This window comes from Pituophis catenifer, unplaced genomic scaffold (assembly GCF_029215685.1).
Source record: "Pituophis catenifer annectens isolate HBS135680 unplaced genomic scaffold, rPitCat1.0.hap2 SCAF_7, whole genome shotgun sequence".
Lineage (NCBI taxonomy): Eukaryota > Metazoa > Chordata > Lepidosauria > Squamata > Colubridae > Pituophis > Pituophis catenifer.
In genome coordinates, this window is record NW_027256887.1 from 58,994,143 (window position 1) to 59,011,432 (window position 17,290).

The 17,290-nt window shown below is 35.3% G+C and overlaps 1 protein-coding gene across 2 annotated transcripts in view; it reads left to right on the forward strand.

The window, feature by feature from the left end:
• The first annotated feature begins 472 nt into the window (after nt 1–472).
• IFT56 (intraflagellar transport 56) overlaps nt 473–17,290 on the forward strand; it is a 30,663-nt gene continuing 13,845 nt past the window's right edge. Inside the window, exons 1-12 of one of the 2 annotated variants that reach the window (XM_070947027.1) lie at nt 473–610; nt 2,247–2,339; nt 3,973–4,087; nt 4,243–4,292; nt 4,982–5,127; nt 7,714–7,885; nt 8,137–8,211; nt 9,210–9,312; nt 10,407–10,462; nt 11,266–11,319; nt 11,721–11,784; nt 12,847–12,935. In XM_070947027.1, the coding sequence (XP_070803128.1) occupies nt 473–610; nt 2,247–2,339; nt 3,973–4,087; nt 4,243–4,292; nt 4,982–5,127; nt 7,714–7,885; nt 8,137–8,211; nt 9,210–9,312; nt 10,407–10,462; nt 11,266–11,319; nt 11,721–11,784; nt 12,847–12,935 (1,155 nt within the window). The remainder of the gene's footprint in view (nt 611–2,246; nt 2,340–3,972; nt 4,088–4,242; nt 4,293–4,981; nt 5,128–7,713; nt 7,886–8,136; nt 8,212–9,209; nt 9,313–10,406; nt 10,463–11,265; nt 11,320–11,720; nt 11,785–12,846; nt 12,936–17,290) is intronic. The other variant, XM_070947029.1, reaches the window with a different exon arrangement.

Genomic DNA, 17,290 nt, shown 5'->3' on the forward strand with positions numbered 1-17,290 from the left:
ACTGGACAAGGTACAGCTAGTCAGCGCTTCGTGAAAACGGAGCTTTCCTGTCGAATTGGGACTCTCCTTTCTTCGCCCTCCTAAACCACGAAAGGGTACACGCCTCTTCACGTCACTGAAGCGCTTGGATTTCTGAGATTCTTTCCAAAACTATTTTGTCCGGAGAGCCACCGGAACTGTAAGTATGACTCGCAGTTGCCGCCCGGTCTTTTGTTGCTGTCTCCCAGGCCAGATTGCCTTACCCTAACTACCACCCTTCGCGCGGTTGCCAGGGTAACAGAGACCTTGGTGAGGCAGAATAGCAACAGACGACCGTTGTTTTTTGTGAAGCAGGCCTGTGGGCAAGATGGTGAGGGACAAGAAGAATCGGATAAGGCTAGATTAAGGGGCTTTTCTAAAGAGATGAGAGGGCGAAAAAGACTAGCGGAGCCCTTTTCCCTTTACCTTGTTCTTACTTCTGTCGCTTTTGCAGATGCTCTCACGGCTGAAACCCGCTGTTGGAGGCGGGCCTCAATCAGCGGATAAACGCAGAAAGAAAGGCAAACGGCTGCCGCAGCTGGAAGATTTATTAACTCAGCGAGATTTCACTGGGGCCATTGCCCTTTTAGAGGTACTAGGGATGCATTTGGGGAACTTGGCGGGACGAGAATTCTGCAAGTGGAGTTGCTGCAGCCGCTTCTGGATTATTTGCTAGCATATTTGTTTAGACATCTTTCGGAACAGATCAGTGGTTTGGGGGTGGGGAGGGGGGAAGGAAAGTTGTCCCGACACCTTCTTGCTACTTCAGTCATTTCAGACTGAGAACATCCGTGCTTTTTGCTTCTCTGATTTGCCAGAGTGGCAAATATCACCTCTGCAAAATAGAAGTTGGGTTAGGAGTCGAACCCAAAGGTGCTTTCTCAAGAGGCAGCTGGACTTTCTGATTTTTCTTTGAAGACATTTCACTTCTCATCCAAGAAACTTGGATGAGAAGCGAAAATATCTTTAAAGAAAAACCAAAAAGTCCAGTTGCCTCTTGAAAAAGCCCCTTTGGGACAACCATGACCTGGATGACTGAGAATCTCTATAGACATCTAACCGCTTTATGCAGTGGCCCCAGATAATCCACAGATTACAATTTATCTTCCTTGCTATAGATTAAATATAGTCTTCATAGCTGGTGTGTAGACTGATGAGGTATTACCAGTAATAAGGAAAGTACTGTATCATATCTAAATCACAAGATTATGAACAAGATAGTTTAAAATGACTTTATCAGTTTAGGAATTAGGATTTTATAGCAACCATCTTAATTTGCTGGAGAAGGTAGAATAAACTGCTTGTTCACTTTGTAATAAGCCAAAATTCCTAGTTTATCATGTGTGAACATGGCCATAAGCTAATGCAGTAGTTGTTCTACAAGTTTATTCCTTGTTGAGAGCAATGCAACAGAAGCAATATTATTAAACTGCAACATGAATGAGCACTGTTTGTGCATATATGGATGGTTTAGTGTGACATCATATTCGTGTGAGAATATGATTGTTGCATCTGAACAAATTAGAATTAAGTTTGTTTAATTTATTAGTTTATAAATTCCTAGCTTGTTTTCTTCAGTTCTATGATTAATGTTCTATAATTAATGTTCTATGATTAATACATTAAGATGCAAATACAAGAGTCAATTTTGCATTATGAACTGTGTGTGTCAACACTTCATAATGGTAGTTACATGCAGACATGTAAGGACAATCAAATTACAATGTTGTTGCCTTTTTAAAAACCTACATTTGCAGTGAGAAAAGCAGAGTTGGAGTGAATGTATTGTAACCACACTTTGCACTTCACTCATATTGTGGCTTAATGAGCTAATGAGTACTGCCTAACTGACAGTGACAAATTGATTGTATGGAGATCCTATCAATTTAGAAATATTTGTGGTGTTGCTAAGTCAATAATCACTTGATGGCACATCATATTCATGATCACCTTAATACATTTCTGCCTGCCAGTCATAAAAACTGCTTATCTAAATATTTGTAAACATCTAATTACTTAATTTAAATGTGAGCCCTTCTTTTATACATGAACATCAAATATACAGACATTTGAGAGTGTCTAAATTAAAGCCCCATCACTGCCTAAAAGGCTAGATTTGTGTATACTATATGGCTGCAATAAACTTGTCATTTTAAAATAATTAAAAATTATATGAACTTGGTCACAATTGGATATCACTTTAATTTTTATTCTGTCTTCTTTCCAAGTTTAAGCGTCAGGTTGGAGAACAGGAGGAAGATGCAGACCTCTGGATTGGATATTGTGCTTTCCATCTGGGTGACTACAAGAGAGCACTGGAGGTGAGGTAGTGCTTCTTTGTCCTCATCCTCATTCTTAAATTTGTAAGAATGAGGATGAGGTAGGCCTCAACTTACAATTACAATTGAGCCCATAATGTATGTTGCTAAGTGAGAAATTTGTTGATTTTTCCTTTTACAACTTTCCTTGTCACATTTGTTAAGTGAATCAGTGCAATTATTAAATTAGTAACACAGTTGTTAAGTGAATCTGGTTTCCCCATTGGCTTTGCATGTCAGAAGGTTGCAAAAGCTGATCACATGATCCTGGGACACTGCAACCATCATAAATATGAGTCAGTTGTCAAGCATCAAATGTAAATCACATGACCATGGAGATGCTGCAATGATTGTAAGTGTGAAAAATGGTCATAAGTCACTATGTTCAGCGCCGTTGTAAGTTCGAACAGTTACTGAGTGAACTGTTGTAGGTCGAGGACTACCTGTAAATTTTCCTCAAAGTAATATAAAAGCAAAAATACTGGTTATAATATTTTGTGTCCAGAAGCCTAGTGAATAAATTATATATAGTTTATTATTTTGACTTATTTATGAAATACAATGTATTAATTTATGATCTGCTATTTTTCAAAATTCTATGTTTATATGAGGATAATATTCCAAGAGAATCATGGTAAGAGAAAATTGAATCAATTTACATATGATTGTGTCACTATGACTGTGTCACTATATAACATTGTTCCTCAAATTTACTATCTGTGAAGAATGAAATTTACAACTATAATGTATCTCATGGACCAGAATAAGTAAGATAAAATATCAGTATTTCAAAGGCTTGCATCTAATTGAATATATGTTTAAATATTGTAGAAGAAAACTGTTGTGTATAAATTGGGTTGACAAAATCAGAAATGAGGAGGTGATAAGCCACCTGGGAAAGCCAAGGGAAATCATCAAAACTATAAAAAAGCGAAAGTTAGAATATTTTGGACATGTGATGTGATACCCAGAAAAATATGGCATACTTCACTTAATCTTCCAAGGAAAGATTAAAGGCAAACGAGGTCCAGGCAGAAAAAGAACATCATGGCTTCAAAATCTAAGGGACTGGTTTGGACAAAACTCAACAGCACTTTTTCATGTGGCTGTTGATAAAAATAGGATTTCCAACATCCGATGAAGGATATGGCACAAGAAGAAAAAAATGATAGTAGTACAAAGTTAAGGCTATGCAAAGTACTTAAACAGATGTTTTGCAAAGCAGATTGATATGAGTGAAGTTTTTCTTCTTAAACTGCAGAAGTAGTAGTATCTTCCAGGCAATACCATACAACTATTTTCAGTTTTTTTCAGGTTTCTTGTACATGTGCATGCACATAAAACATTTCCATTAGTACTACTAATAGAGCAAAACTGCTGTACATGCACATACTTGTAGAAATGATTTGGGAAAGCCCTAAAAGTAGCTGCAATTAAAAAGATGCAGCTTTTTCAAAATTTTGATGATAACTGAAATACAATATTTGCACTGGACATGGTAGTCATTTCTGTTTATATATATTTTTTACTTATTTACAGTTCTTATGTGCTCTGGCTGGGTTATAAGAAGAAATAAAGCATAAATTTGTCTGTGGTGATTAAGCAAGGCTGTATCAAAAATTATTATTTATTTAAGGAGTATGAGGATTTAATCAAGGAATCTGCCTGCAACCCTGATGTGTGGGTGAATTTAGCATGCACTTACTTCTTCTTGGGAATGTATACACAAGCTGAACAATCTGCTTTGAAAGGTGAGTCTGATAATTAAGGTTGCTTTTTTATTTATTTTTACTGGCAATAAATTCAGGTGCACTTACTGGAAGTGAGTGGGGACATTGTTTGCACCATGAAAATGAGGCATATGAATTAATAAGTTTGAAAACCTAGGTATTAATTTTGTTTTTAGCTCCCAAGAGTAGACTTCAGAATCGTATGCTGTTCCATCTAGCACACAAGGTATGTATTTCAAAACATTGGATCAAATTTGGAAGTAGTTGAAGTATTTTGAAATCCAGTTCCCATCATATCCCCAAATGTTATTTAAAATCTTATAAATACCTATCATGCTATTTGTTTTCAGAGCAAACAGTGTAATGCAAGGTACTTGGGGAAAAAAGGAAGCAAAAGATATTAGAGATAAGAAGAAAGAGGGGGGGGGAAAGGAACCTAAATCTAGTTGACATTAACACCATTCACTATACCTCTCTGTACCATGGAGATTCTGCTACAATTAATTCATTCACTTTTGCTCAGCTTACATATATGCATACTCATAATGTTATTCTGAGCTGCATTGCCACTTCATAAAAATACAATAACTTTTACACCTTCACCTTACTATTCAAATTCTGAAAGACTTGTTTAAGTAAGAAAGAAGTTCTCTAGGTAGAATAATGAAATGAAGACCTGAAGTACTAAGTAAGCACAGAAGATGAAAGCCTGAAAATTTCATGGTGACAAGAATTAAGATAATTGAGAAATAGATGACTCTTTTGTAGACTGCCTGAAGTCTGAAAAAATGATTGGTTTCTAATAAAAGATGGTAGAAGAGAAATATGGTTAAATATTATTTTCAGCAGACAAACTATTAGAATATGTGTAAGGCATCCACTTGTCTCTGTCTTTAAATCATATTTCCTTTTTAGTTTGGTGATGAGAAGAAACTGATGAATTTCCATCAGAATTTGCAGGATATAACAGAAGACCAGCTTAGTTTAGCATCTATACACTATATGCGATCTCATTATCAAGAAGCTATTGATATCTATAAACGCATACTGCTTGATAACAGGTTGGTTCAACTTGTCTCGATCTGTTTAACATAATTTGGAGGGGAAAGCTGAAACAAATAATTTCATAGGGCTTTTCGATTTTGCAATGTTTTAGCTATCTTTTGCTGAGTTTAAATATTGTCTTTTGAGATCCTTCTTTAAAATGTTACTGTAAAATCTTTACATTTTTGATCCAGTAGTGAGTTCTGAGTTTAATAAAACATGCAGGGAATGTGGACATTTAAGGAAAAATGCTAATGAAGGTACAATTCTACATTCATATTAGATATATGTGGGGCTGTTATTTTTTTTTATGAACAATTACTTTTTGATATTTTACCTTGTGCAAATTTTAAATGATTTAAAAATAATTCTTAAATAATTGGATAACTCTAGAAGGACCTACTACAATCTAGTGGGGCTTTTTTCCTGTTTAAATTAGATTCTGGTTAAAAAAAGAGAAAGATGAGAATTAAAAACTTTAGAAATTCATCAAGGGCCAGAAACGAATGGGGCAAACTTTCCACCTAAATATCTAATCTGAATTACCCCAGTCTTTCTTCATGTCAATAGTTTAATTTATGGTGGGGGAGAATCATTTTGAAGTTGTTACTGTTAAACAGATAGGGGTCAGAAAAGCTTGGCAATCTGCTGCAAATCATTCAGGAGGTATAATTACATCCAGATGCACCTTCAGGCCAGTAGTGGGTTCCACTTACCTTTGCTACCGGTTTGGAACTATGAGCGTGCATATGTGTGTGCTTGCTTCGCTCATGCGCAGAGCATCCGTGATGACATCTGGGCGGAGGGGCGGAACCTGCTGCTGCCGCTGCCACTACCAGTTTGCCTGAACCGCGATGAGCTGGTAGAAACCCACCACTGCTTCAGGCTTATTACATTTAGTGCCTGAATCTACAAAATGTGTTAAAACTACAACATAGAGAAATAGCTGGATCAAATCAAGACCTATTTTAAGCCAGCAATTTTTATTTTCATAGTAACCAACTAAATCCCTCTAAGGTACTTGCAAATAGCAAATGAATGCAAACACTTCTCTTGCTATTGTTCTCTTTGTATTTGTATCTGGAAGCATGCAGTCACCTTATTGAAACAGTGAACACTGAGTCTCCATGCCTAACAGTTTTGATAAATATATTCTTTATAAATTATCCTCTTTTAAAGCAATCCAAACTAATAACCAGGCCTATGTCTTATGTTAATGAATTCTACAAACCAATTATGCAGAAATGCTTTCTTTTGTTTATTCCAAGACTTCCAGTCAATTTCTTTGAAGTCTCCTGATCCTAGTTTTGAAAGAGAAACTTCTTCAGGTCTACTCTTTCTATGCTCTGAATTTTAAATGCATTGATTGAATCTTCACTCAGTTATTTTTTCTTCAAGTTAAGAGTCTCAAAAATATTTGAGCCCTTTGGTCAGTCACTTTGATTGCTTTTTTTCTGCACTTTTCCCACACCCATTGCAGTGACCAAAAATGTATACAGTACTTCCAAGATGTTGGGCTAGAACAGGGGAGACCCAAATTCAAATTCATTCTCAGCCATGGAGACTCACTTACGAGGTTGTTTATGTGAGGAAACCAGTGGAGGAGAGAATGCTGTATTTGCTATCTTGAGTCTCTCAAGAGAGCCATTTATTTATCAAATAATTATTGACAGATTTATTTACGTTTGGACACCTTTCTCATGAATTCTCCATGGAAAACAGCTTTTTCACAGCTGTTGCACACTATGTTAATCTTCAGTGAGTTATCCACTATAATTCCAAATTCTTGATCAGTTAGAAACAACATACTGTATTTTTCGGAGTATAAGATGCTCCAGACTATAAGATGCACCTATCTTTTTGGGGGAGGAAAACAAGAAAAAAAAAAATCTGCCTCTGCCTCCCAGCAATTTGCCTCCTTACACTAAACAGCAAACAGCGGAGGTCCGCAGAGGCGGCAGTAGGCAATGGCAATCCCTGCAGCCTGAAACAGCTGATGGTTGGGAGGCCAATCCAACCTACAATCAACTGCTGGTGCTAATCAGGCTGTGCTGAAGCTGAAACGGGCTGTTTGCTGCAAGGAGGCAAATTGCTGGGAGGCAGAGGCCAACGGGTGGAGGCTGGCGGGTAGGCGGGGCTACATTTGGTGTATAAGACGCACCCAAATTTTCACCCTCTTTTGGGGGGGGGGAAAGTGTGTTTTATACTCCGAAAAATACGGCAATATAAATTTATATTGCAGTGTCCATGTTTTTTCTGATGTTTCTGTTTTTTTAAACAAATGTAAAATTATATGCCCAGGATCCTAGGCAACAATTTTAGTGTCCCATTAGCTGAGAGTTTCATACCTACAGTATACCATAGACATTTACTTTATCACAGTTTATAGCAAGATAAAGGTATTAAGTTGTAATGAAGTAAGATGGATATTGGGGGTATTTTTTTATACCCCCAATATCCAGCTTACTTCATTACAACTTAATAATGTAATATCTTTTTTAGATTTATATACTGGGCTTTTCTAAATTTTATATCACTGAAACTTAGTTGAATTTCATAAAGCATTAGTTATATTAATATGTTGATGAACTTTGATTTGGCAGGGAATATCTGGCCCTCAATGTATATGTGGCCTTGTGTTACTACAAGTTGGATTACTATGATGTCTCTCAAGAGGTGCTAGCTGTTTACCTTCAACAGGTTCCTGATAGTACCATTGCTCTTAACTTAAAGGCTTGTAATCATTTCCGACTCTACAATGGGAAAGCTGCTGAGGTATTTTGTTACTATAGTTTAATCTCTCAAATCTTTCTTCAATCCAAGTTTAAGTTTTGCTATAACATTTCAGTATCTATTCTTGAGAAATGCAAATTCTTTGTGGTGTGTGTATAGCTATTTCTTATTGTTCCTGATACTATGCAGAACAAACATTTTAATCCTATAGTATTTTGCATATGTTTATTTCTTTGGTTATCACTGTTGATATGACCTATTGTCTGTTTTTTAAATTTCTTTAAAACTACAAGGCAGAGCTTAAAAGTTTGATGGACAGTGCCTCAACATCATTTGAATTTGCTAAAGAGCTCATTAAGCATAACTTGGTAAGTAGCAATGGGATAGCTCATATAATGTAATTTATGCCGATCATATACATGATCAAAGTACTGTTTGGTCAATTTGTCTGGAAGAGTAATTTATTGATTGGGAATGAGCTATGAAAGTTGCACTTCTCAGAAGAGTTCCTGAAAAAGAAATTCCATTGATTATCACATTCATGCACTATCATTAACCTATTCCTGACTTTAAGTTCTTTTCCTATTATGTTCAAATATTTATTATTTCTTCAAAAACCTTATGTGATCCATTCCCACCAGCTTCATTTTGATGTAATTTTTCAGATATGTCATTTTTCAGATGATGTTAACTCTGTATTGATACATGTTTCTCTTATGATTCTGCTTATGATGATTTTTTCTTGAAATTAACTTTTTTCACAAGACAAAAAAATTTAAAGATATATTTATTTATTCCATTCACAATTCTTCCTTGTATCTCTTTTACCGGCTTCTCATTCCTTCCCTTATACACTGTTGTCATCTTATCCTACAGCTACCATGTGTTTTACAGCTTATTAACCTTTTAATGACTTTAACTTATCTAAATCTATCATCTTAAAATGTCAGATAATATTCTTAGTTATTCTTTCTTATCCTTGTTGCTGTTTGAAACTCTCTTTTCTCACAGACCATATACTTGATGTCACCTTTTACCTCCCACCTTAAAATCCATGTTTCCTGCAAGGTCTTGTGCTTGACCTTTTTTTTCCCCTCTTATCAACTATATCCAAGTTTTGGAATGTATATATAGTGGCTGTGTATGAAAGTGCTTATATATTGATAGCATTAAATAATAAAGATGTCACTATGATTTCTGGGGTAAATATTTAATCTGTAAACTACAAAAGCAATGGAGTAATACGTGACAAATGTCATCATTCATGATAAACTGCTTAGTATAGTAAATACATTGAAAACATGCATGGGATTAAATTGTAACTTGTTTGCTACAATATTAATACAGTGAATACTTCTACTTACAGGTGGTATTCCGAGGAGGGGAAGGGTCTCTCCAGGTACTCCCTCCACTGGTTGATGTCATTCCTGAAGCTAGACTGAATCTAGTCATTTATTATCTTCGGCAAGGTGAAAAAAATTTATATATCTCATTTTACATTTTTATATGTATCTAAATATATTTTATATATTTTATATATCTGTTCACGTTTTTAGTGATCTTTTTCTATCAAATAGAAAATATACGTACTTTGTTTTGGGAATTATTGGGGGGGATACAGTTGCTTGCTATTTTTTATTTGTGGTGCTTCATGAGCTAACAAATGATGTCAAGCAGGATATCCCTGGAGAAACATCTGGGATTCTTTAAGGTATTGCAGACAAAAATGTTTGCCACCTGTACTTCCAATACATTTTGCTTTCAATTCCAAAGTGCTGCATAGTCCTGTTATTTAACGTCCCTTTTAAAGGAACAAGTGAATTTTTTGCTTAAGGCAATCTGTTCAATCTCTTCTAACTTCAGCTGATTTAGGTAGGAACAAAAACTCAAACATCACTAACTTCAACTATAACAATAAGAAATCTCTTTGGTCCCTCCTCCCACCTTGAGATTTATTTTGAATAGCAGACTTCAAAACCACATGTTTTGATCTTTGGCTGATCTTAGTGTCAACTCGCAAAGCTTTCCTGACCTGCTCGCTGACATGGCGCTCCTAATAAACAACTGGATTTTTCTTGAAACTGCTGGAGGTTCCCACTTTCATTAGGGCATCGTTTGGAACCCTGACACTTAGTTATTGTTGTTATTCTGCAATTGTCACATTGACTCTGGTATCTTTTTATTTGTATCTCTGCTATTAAAACAAAATCCCCCAAAATGCTTTTCTGTGATTGTTTTGGTTTGTTAGTCTAATAAAATGTCTCATTTTAGTAATTAAATACATTGTATTTAATTACTAAATTAAATACAAAATACTAAATTACTTACAAAATAAGTTGACATTCTGTTTTGATGCATTTTCTTTCTCTTTTCTCTATGTATAATATGTGAATATATGAATAATAAAGGCTAAAAAGCCTTTAAACTGTACACCTATTGTAACATTTAAAGAATAACATTATACAAATATTTACCGTCTTTTTTTGTCAATAGATGAATAAAAGTATAGGAGAGGTACAGTATTATATACTGTAATATTATATACTGTATCATATTATTTCAGATGATGTACAGGAGGCTTACAACTTGATTAAAGACCTGGAACCTGCAACCCCTCAGGTTAAAAAAAAGTTTATTCATTGATACATACTAGAAGAAATTATCTTTGAAATGTTATAGGATAGAATTAAATTCTTGTACCGTCTATTTTTTGTTTGTTGCCTTCCATTTTTTAAAAAAGATATGTGGATCAGAGTAATTAAGTAATTAAGATAAGTGGATCAGAGTAATTAAGTTTTGTTAAAATCTGTGAAAAAAGAATTGTCATTTGTGTCACACATATTTTAATGCAACCAAGTACAGCTAATTTATTCTTGATGAAAACTGTTTTGAATTTTTCTTCATACTTAACAGTGATCAAAACAATATAAGCTGTACAATATATTTGGTTCAAGTTTTGAAATTTTATGATAAACTATAGTAAAACAATTGATGTGTTTGATGTTCCATTTAAGTGACTTTTATAGATTTTTATGGATATTTCCATTTTGTGATTATTTCACTTATTTCAAATTCATTACTGTTACTGTTATTATTTAAAAATAATTTCTTTAGCTGATGTATACTTTAAAAACCTGGAAGATGCCAAGATAAATTTCTGGAAACTGGGTGGTTAAATTAAAATACATGCTTGTATAATGGAATATACCTACAATTTTAGCAGAAGAATGAAATGGATGACTGATCAGCCTTTTAATGGTTTGAGTGCCTTTTATATTTAACTTGATACAATTAGCATCCATAAAGATATCTGATTCAAATATCTTATGTATTTGCACAGTAATTTGAATAAAAGAATTGCAAATTGCTTTAAGCATCAGGAAACAAATTGCATAATTTAATTATTTTTTCAATATTTTTAGGAATATATTCTGAAGGGAGTAGTGAATGCAGTACTTGGGCAGGAAATGGGTTCAGTGAGTATAACAGTTTCTGATACTAGTAATTTATGAAGAATCCATAAATGGTCAAATTGAATGCAGAAGCTGATTGAGATTTTAACTTGATCCTTTTTTACATAAATTTCTTGTGTTAGTTAATTATAACTGTTTTAGGCAAGCTAGAGCTACTGAGAAACAAAAAGGAAATATAACCATGCTTGGGGAAGGCTCAACTATTTAAAAAAAAATAAAGTTTTACACAGAAATTTAAAAAACAATGATAACTGAATATGCTCATTAACATCAAAACATTTTGGGAGGAGAAAATGGAGAACAAAATGAGCATGATGAAGAATGGAACTAGGCATTCAGGAAATAGAAAGGAAAAATATTTATCAGTGCAATAAAAGCCCTATTTCTATATTGTTCTTTTTCAGAGAGACCATTTGAAAATTGCTCAGCAATTTTTCCAACTGGTGGGAGGATCAGCTAGTGAATGTGGTATGTTTTAAATGTGCTGTGTTCTCTTTTCGTCAGACATTAATTGTATTAAATTTATTATGTGATTCAATGAAAGGAATATTGCTATTAGTATTTGCCAGTGACAAATATTAAGTAGAAATGTTTAACATAAAAATGCAACATAAATATGCTATTTGGGCTAGAATTAGATGTATATTTATGTCCAATTTAAGTTATGAATTTAGATTATAAATTTTCATGTCACAAAGAATTATAGAATTCTTTGAATATGTATATTCTTTGAATATACATTTGAATATCAATGTCCTATAGAATATAGGACATTGGAAGCTCATAACTTCTCTGAGCATCCCAGACAAATAACTCTCTAATCTTTACTTGAAAACCTTCAGTGAGGGAGTAGCCATAATTCTACGAGGCAAGTGCTTAATAGCTCTTACTATCAAGAAATTCCTCCTTACTTCAAGTTCAGCCCTTTAAGGCAAACCAGGTCGAGAAAGAATTGTCATATGAGTCTTAGAGCTATTTTTATTTTATTAGAACAGCTATAGCAGCGGTCCCCAATGTTTTGGGTGCCAGAGACCGGTTCCATGAAAAGTGGTTTTTCCGCAGACACTGAAAGGCATAGTTATACACAGTGCTGCATTCCATACATATGTGAATGGGGCTTCACTCACTTGTGTGGCCCGGTTCCTGGCGTAGGCTGTGGCCCAGTGCCAGGGATTGGGGATCCCTGAGCTATAGTGACAGAATATTGCAAGTCTGAATATGCTTTCCTCTTTCCTCACTTTATCTTTGTATGGATTAAAGAGGAGCATATCTGAGGCAACTTCTTATTTCTTGGAATGGATTTAATAGGTACTTGACTGATTGTTTCCTTGTAATGGATCTTCCCACTATCCTTTAAGATCATTCTCTATCCCTTCAATCAGTGTCAAATTGTTTCCTATCTGTCAACAAAGTAAATAATATATTGTGTTGCTTCCTGACATCCTGGCAGTAGTTCTGAAAACAAATGAATGTAGGTGTACTCCCCAATATTTTTGCTATCCTCAACCTATTTGCACTGTTAATCTTCAGATACTATTCCTGGGAGACAGTGTATGGCTTCTTGCTTCTTTCTGCTCAGGCAGTTTGATGATGTCCTAATATATCTCAATTCAGTAAAGGTTAGTAAAGTTACAGTTGTCTTGTATACATTCATGTATGTCTGTTTATTAGTATTTCAAAAAGTGGCTATGCACAAACATAATACTAGAGAAGAGAAGAAGGCTATTTCATCAAGTGTCATAGAAAATCCAGTGTTAGGGCATCTGGCTTTTAATCTGATATTTTCAATGAAAATGTTGCTGTGGTGCCAATGATCAATTATTTAATTTTGGTCTTGCTAGAATCTATATTGGAGTGTGTATTTGATGCAATCTGGATTTCATGGAAGTTTCTATAATTGCCTCTTTCTAGTGTCTCTTTACTGTAGATCAGTGGTTCTCAACCTGTGGGTCGGGACCCCTTTGGGGGTCGAATGACCCTTTCACAGGGGTCGCCTAAGACCATCGGAAAACACATATTTTCAATGGTTTTAGGAATAATTTTATGGTTGGGGGTCACCACAACATGAGGAACTGTATTAAAGGGTCATGGTATTAGGAAGGTTGAGAACCACTGCTGTAGATAGTAAAGATAAATAAATCAATCAATCTATGATGGTAAAATCTCAGTCAATATGTAAAAAGCAACTTGACCTATTTTTAAGTCAGAGCCTTATCTTTATTTATTGTATTTTTATCTCACCTTTAAGTCAGGAGGTTAAGCTAGCAAATACAGTGTTCCCTCCTCCTTTTCTCCATAACAGTACTCTTAGAAGGTAGGTTGAACGGAGAGAGAATGATTGGCCCAAAGTGAACTGTTGCAATGGACAATGGAATAGAAATCTGTGTTAGCTTGCTCTTAGTTCAGCACCTGCATTGCATTGGCTTTCATATATTAGCCCTAGCAACTCTTATTTTTTTATATTTTTCTTTGCTATAAACTACCTAGAGTCTTATGATTGGGATAGTTTACAAAAATTGTAAATAAATATCTTTTAAATGCTTTGCATAGCCCCTTTTGGCCAAGCCAAATGAAAACTTATTCTGTCCCTTTACTTGCCAAATCTTGTTTCATTAAGGAATTATCTGGCATTGGAGCAAAATCTGAGGCAGCAACTGGGACCGCCCCTCAGATATAGTATGTAATGCCATCTCTGCTGTAATTGATTTTCCCATTTTCCAATTAAAAACTGGGCATTACCCTTAATTTACAATATTTGGTGTATCATTTGGTGTATCACCTGGTGTACCAAGTGATAGTGCCTGGTAGATTTCAAGGCTCTAGTTGTGCAGAGAATATAGTTCCTTTGTTTTAACAGCAGATAATTATAAAATAAGGATTTAACTTTTTCAAATGACTGAAAATAAGTTGTTCCAATATCTCTTAGCTTTCTTACCCTGTAGCAATCATTTTCTTTTACTACTATAGGGCTAACTTTTATTACTGAAACTACCTCTCAATTTTTTCTTCATGAATTGCACAGGGTCATTTTTTTTCAAAAACTAAGGACACAACTAAGTATGATCATTTCCTGAGTAATACAGAAAATTAACTTATTGGATACCTCCGTCATACCAAATAAAAGTTAATTCAGCTTTTAGTTCATGCTTTATCAATATGTTTATACAGAAAGCACCAATTATAATCTACAACATTTTGTTTTGGAAATTGTATATTTGCTTTTTATGTAAATAAAATTTTAAAGCATATGTCATTGCCATGGTATATTTTTTAGCACAGAATTAGATGTTTCATTGTGATTACCGCATATATCAGTTTGAAAATCTGGCTGTTCAGTGTTTAATACATTCATTTTCATTCATTTACTTCTCTTGAAAATACCCATATAAAATATTTGACTCTGTCCTTTTCTCTTAAGATTTTTAATCTCCATTTCTAAATGAATGAAATGCATTAAACATGCATCATGCATTAATCATGATCATAATCATGATGATGATGAAGAAAATCGACAATTTTGGTTTTGGGATTGAAAGGCAGGACTATGCTATCTTTGCTTTGCTTTGAGTGGAATGTTAATAACTGTACTCCAGGAAATTGCAAGACAAAACTAAGCTTACATTAATTGAAAATACAATAGTTATGTTTTCCAAGTATTTATAATTTTCTCCATCTGTCGCATTAAAAATTATAATTCTGTGGGATGTTCTAAGGTACTTTGGGAGCCAAAGCCAAAATTTCAGGGTGATCATATCTGTCTTCTGCTTCAGAGACTACTACTAGGACATTTTCTAACTCAACTAATAGAATATTGATACAATTAACAATGAAGAGTTTATTGTAAATAAAACATAGACTCACTATGCAATATAATGGGAAACTGAAGATCTACTACTGAAGATCTTTTATATATGGTAGTGTGCTTAGATGTATCTTTTGTATGTATCTTTTTTCTTCAGGACTCACTGAGTTATATTTAATTGATACTTTCTGTTTTCCATACAGAATATTTTTGGTATTTGTGAAAGGAATGAAAAATTTTACATCTAAATCAGATTAGAACCATGATGGCAAACCTATGGCACGTGGGCCCAAAGTGGCATGCAGAGCCATGTCACCTGGCACATGCTGCGTCACCCATTCCTCTTCTGGGTTTCTGTGGCGCATGTGCGCATGACAATCAGCTGGCCTTTTTGCATGTGGCAGTGCTGGAAACTGGAAGAGCTGGTCTTCCATTTTTGTGCGTGAGCATGTGTGCCAGCCAGCTGATCGTCGCGAACGCATGCGCACCAGAAACAGGGAAGACAAACTGGCTAGCATGCATCTGCACGCTGGAAACAGGAAGTTCATTTTTGGCCATGCACATGCACCATTGGCAGCTCCTCTTCCGGGTTGTGGCCCAGATGCACGAACCGCACTCCCTTTTTGGCACTCAGTGCTGAAAAGGTTCACCATCACTGGATTAGAAGTTGAAAAGACACAAAAACCACTTAACAAAATATGTGAATACAGAGATCAAAACAGTACACAGAGGGTTAAGCATTTGTGAAGATTGAGGTTAATCTACACATGATTCATTATTTGATAATATAATTAATGTATTTAAACATTCCATACTGATTGACACTTAATATTAGTTGGCACCTTTCCATTTTCTGTGTTCTAAACCAGTATGTCTAGATAATATTTTATACCTCCCACACAGCTAAAGATTTCAGCATAAAAGCAAACTTTTCCACACCTCAAGGAGAGTGGTATTTTTCTTCCTAGGTTGCAACTTGGCATGAATCTGGACAAAATGTTATTATAATGTGATCTACATTCATTTATACAGCAATGATTACATTTTATAATTTCTGAAATTCTTAATTAGCATTTATGCTATTTAATATATGATTATATATTGATAATCAGTTCATCCATGGAAAATCTAAGGAAATATATAATATATTATAATATTATCAGGGTGAGATGTTTTATTGAATTGGTTTGCTATGACTTCTAATTTAGAAATTTGGTATAACAAAATGAGGAAGTGTTATTTAATTTTAAGTGTGCAAAAAGAGGTATAAAATCCTTTCTGACTTGGCCTGATAGACAGATTGTTTCAAATAGAACTTATTCTCTAGGTCCATGATGACGAACCTATGGCACGGGTGCCACAGGTGGCACGCGGAGCCATATTGGTGGGCACGCAAGTGTTGCCCTAGCTCAGATCCAGCATACATGTGCGCACTGGCCAACTGATTTTCAGGCCTTCCGGTACCACCGGAAGTCGGGAAACTGGCTGTTTCCGGCCTCCGGAAGGCCTCTCGGGGGGATGGGGAAGGCCATTTTTGCCCTCCCCAGGCTCCTAGAAAGTCTCTGGAGCCTGGGGAGGGGGAAAAATGGGCCTACCAGGCCCACAATGCCGTCGCGTGCCAAAAGCAGGGGGAAGTGTGGGGGGTCACGTGCACATGCGCGGGAGGGTGGGGCGCATTGAATTATGGATGTGGGCACACGCACCCGCAACCCCCCCACGCTCCCCACGCTATTGGCACGTGATGGCAAAAAGGTTAGCCATCACTGCTCTAGGTCATTCCTTTTCTGCAGCAGAGCCTACCTTCTGGAGTAGGCTCCATGTAAAAATCTGTATTGTACCATGCCTCCCAGCATATAGGAAGGATGAAAACTGAGCTGTTTAGAAGACCTTTTAATGATTAAATATAATTAGGAGACATTTATATTAGTATAATTATGGGTAATTTAATACACTGATATGCTAGGAGTTCTTTGGGAGTTTGATGGTATATAAATAAGTAAATGTTCCACCCTCTCTGTATAAGGCATTAATTATGAATTGTGGATTCATAGCTTTTATACTGTTTTGGAATTAAATGAAAGAACAATTTCACATTCATCAGGACTATATTTTAGGGATTGTCCAAGGCTTAAACTATTTTTATGAACAGTCAGTAAACTGTATTTTCAAGAT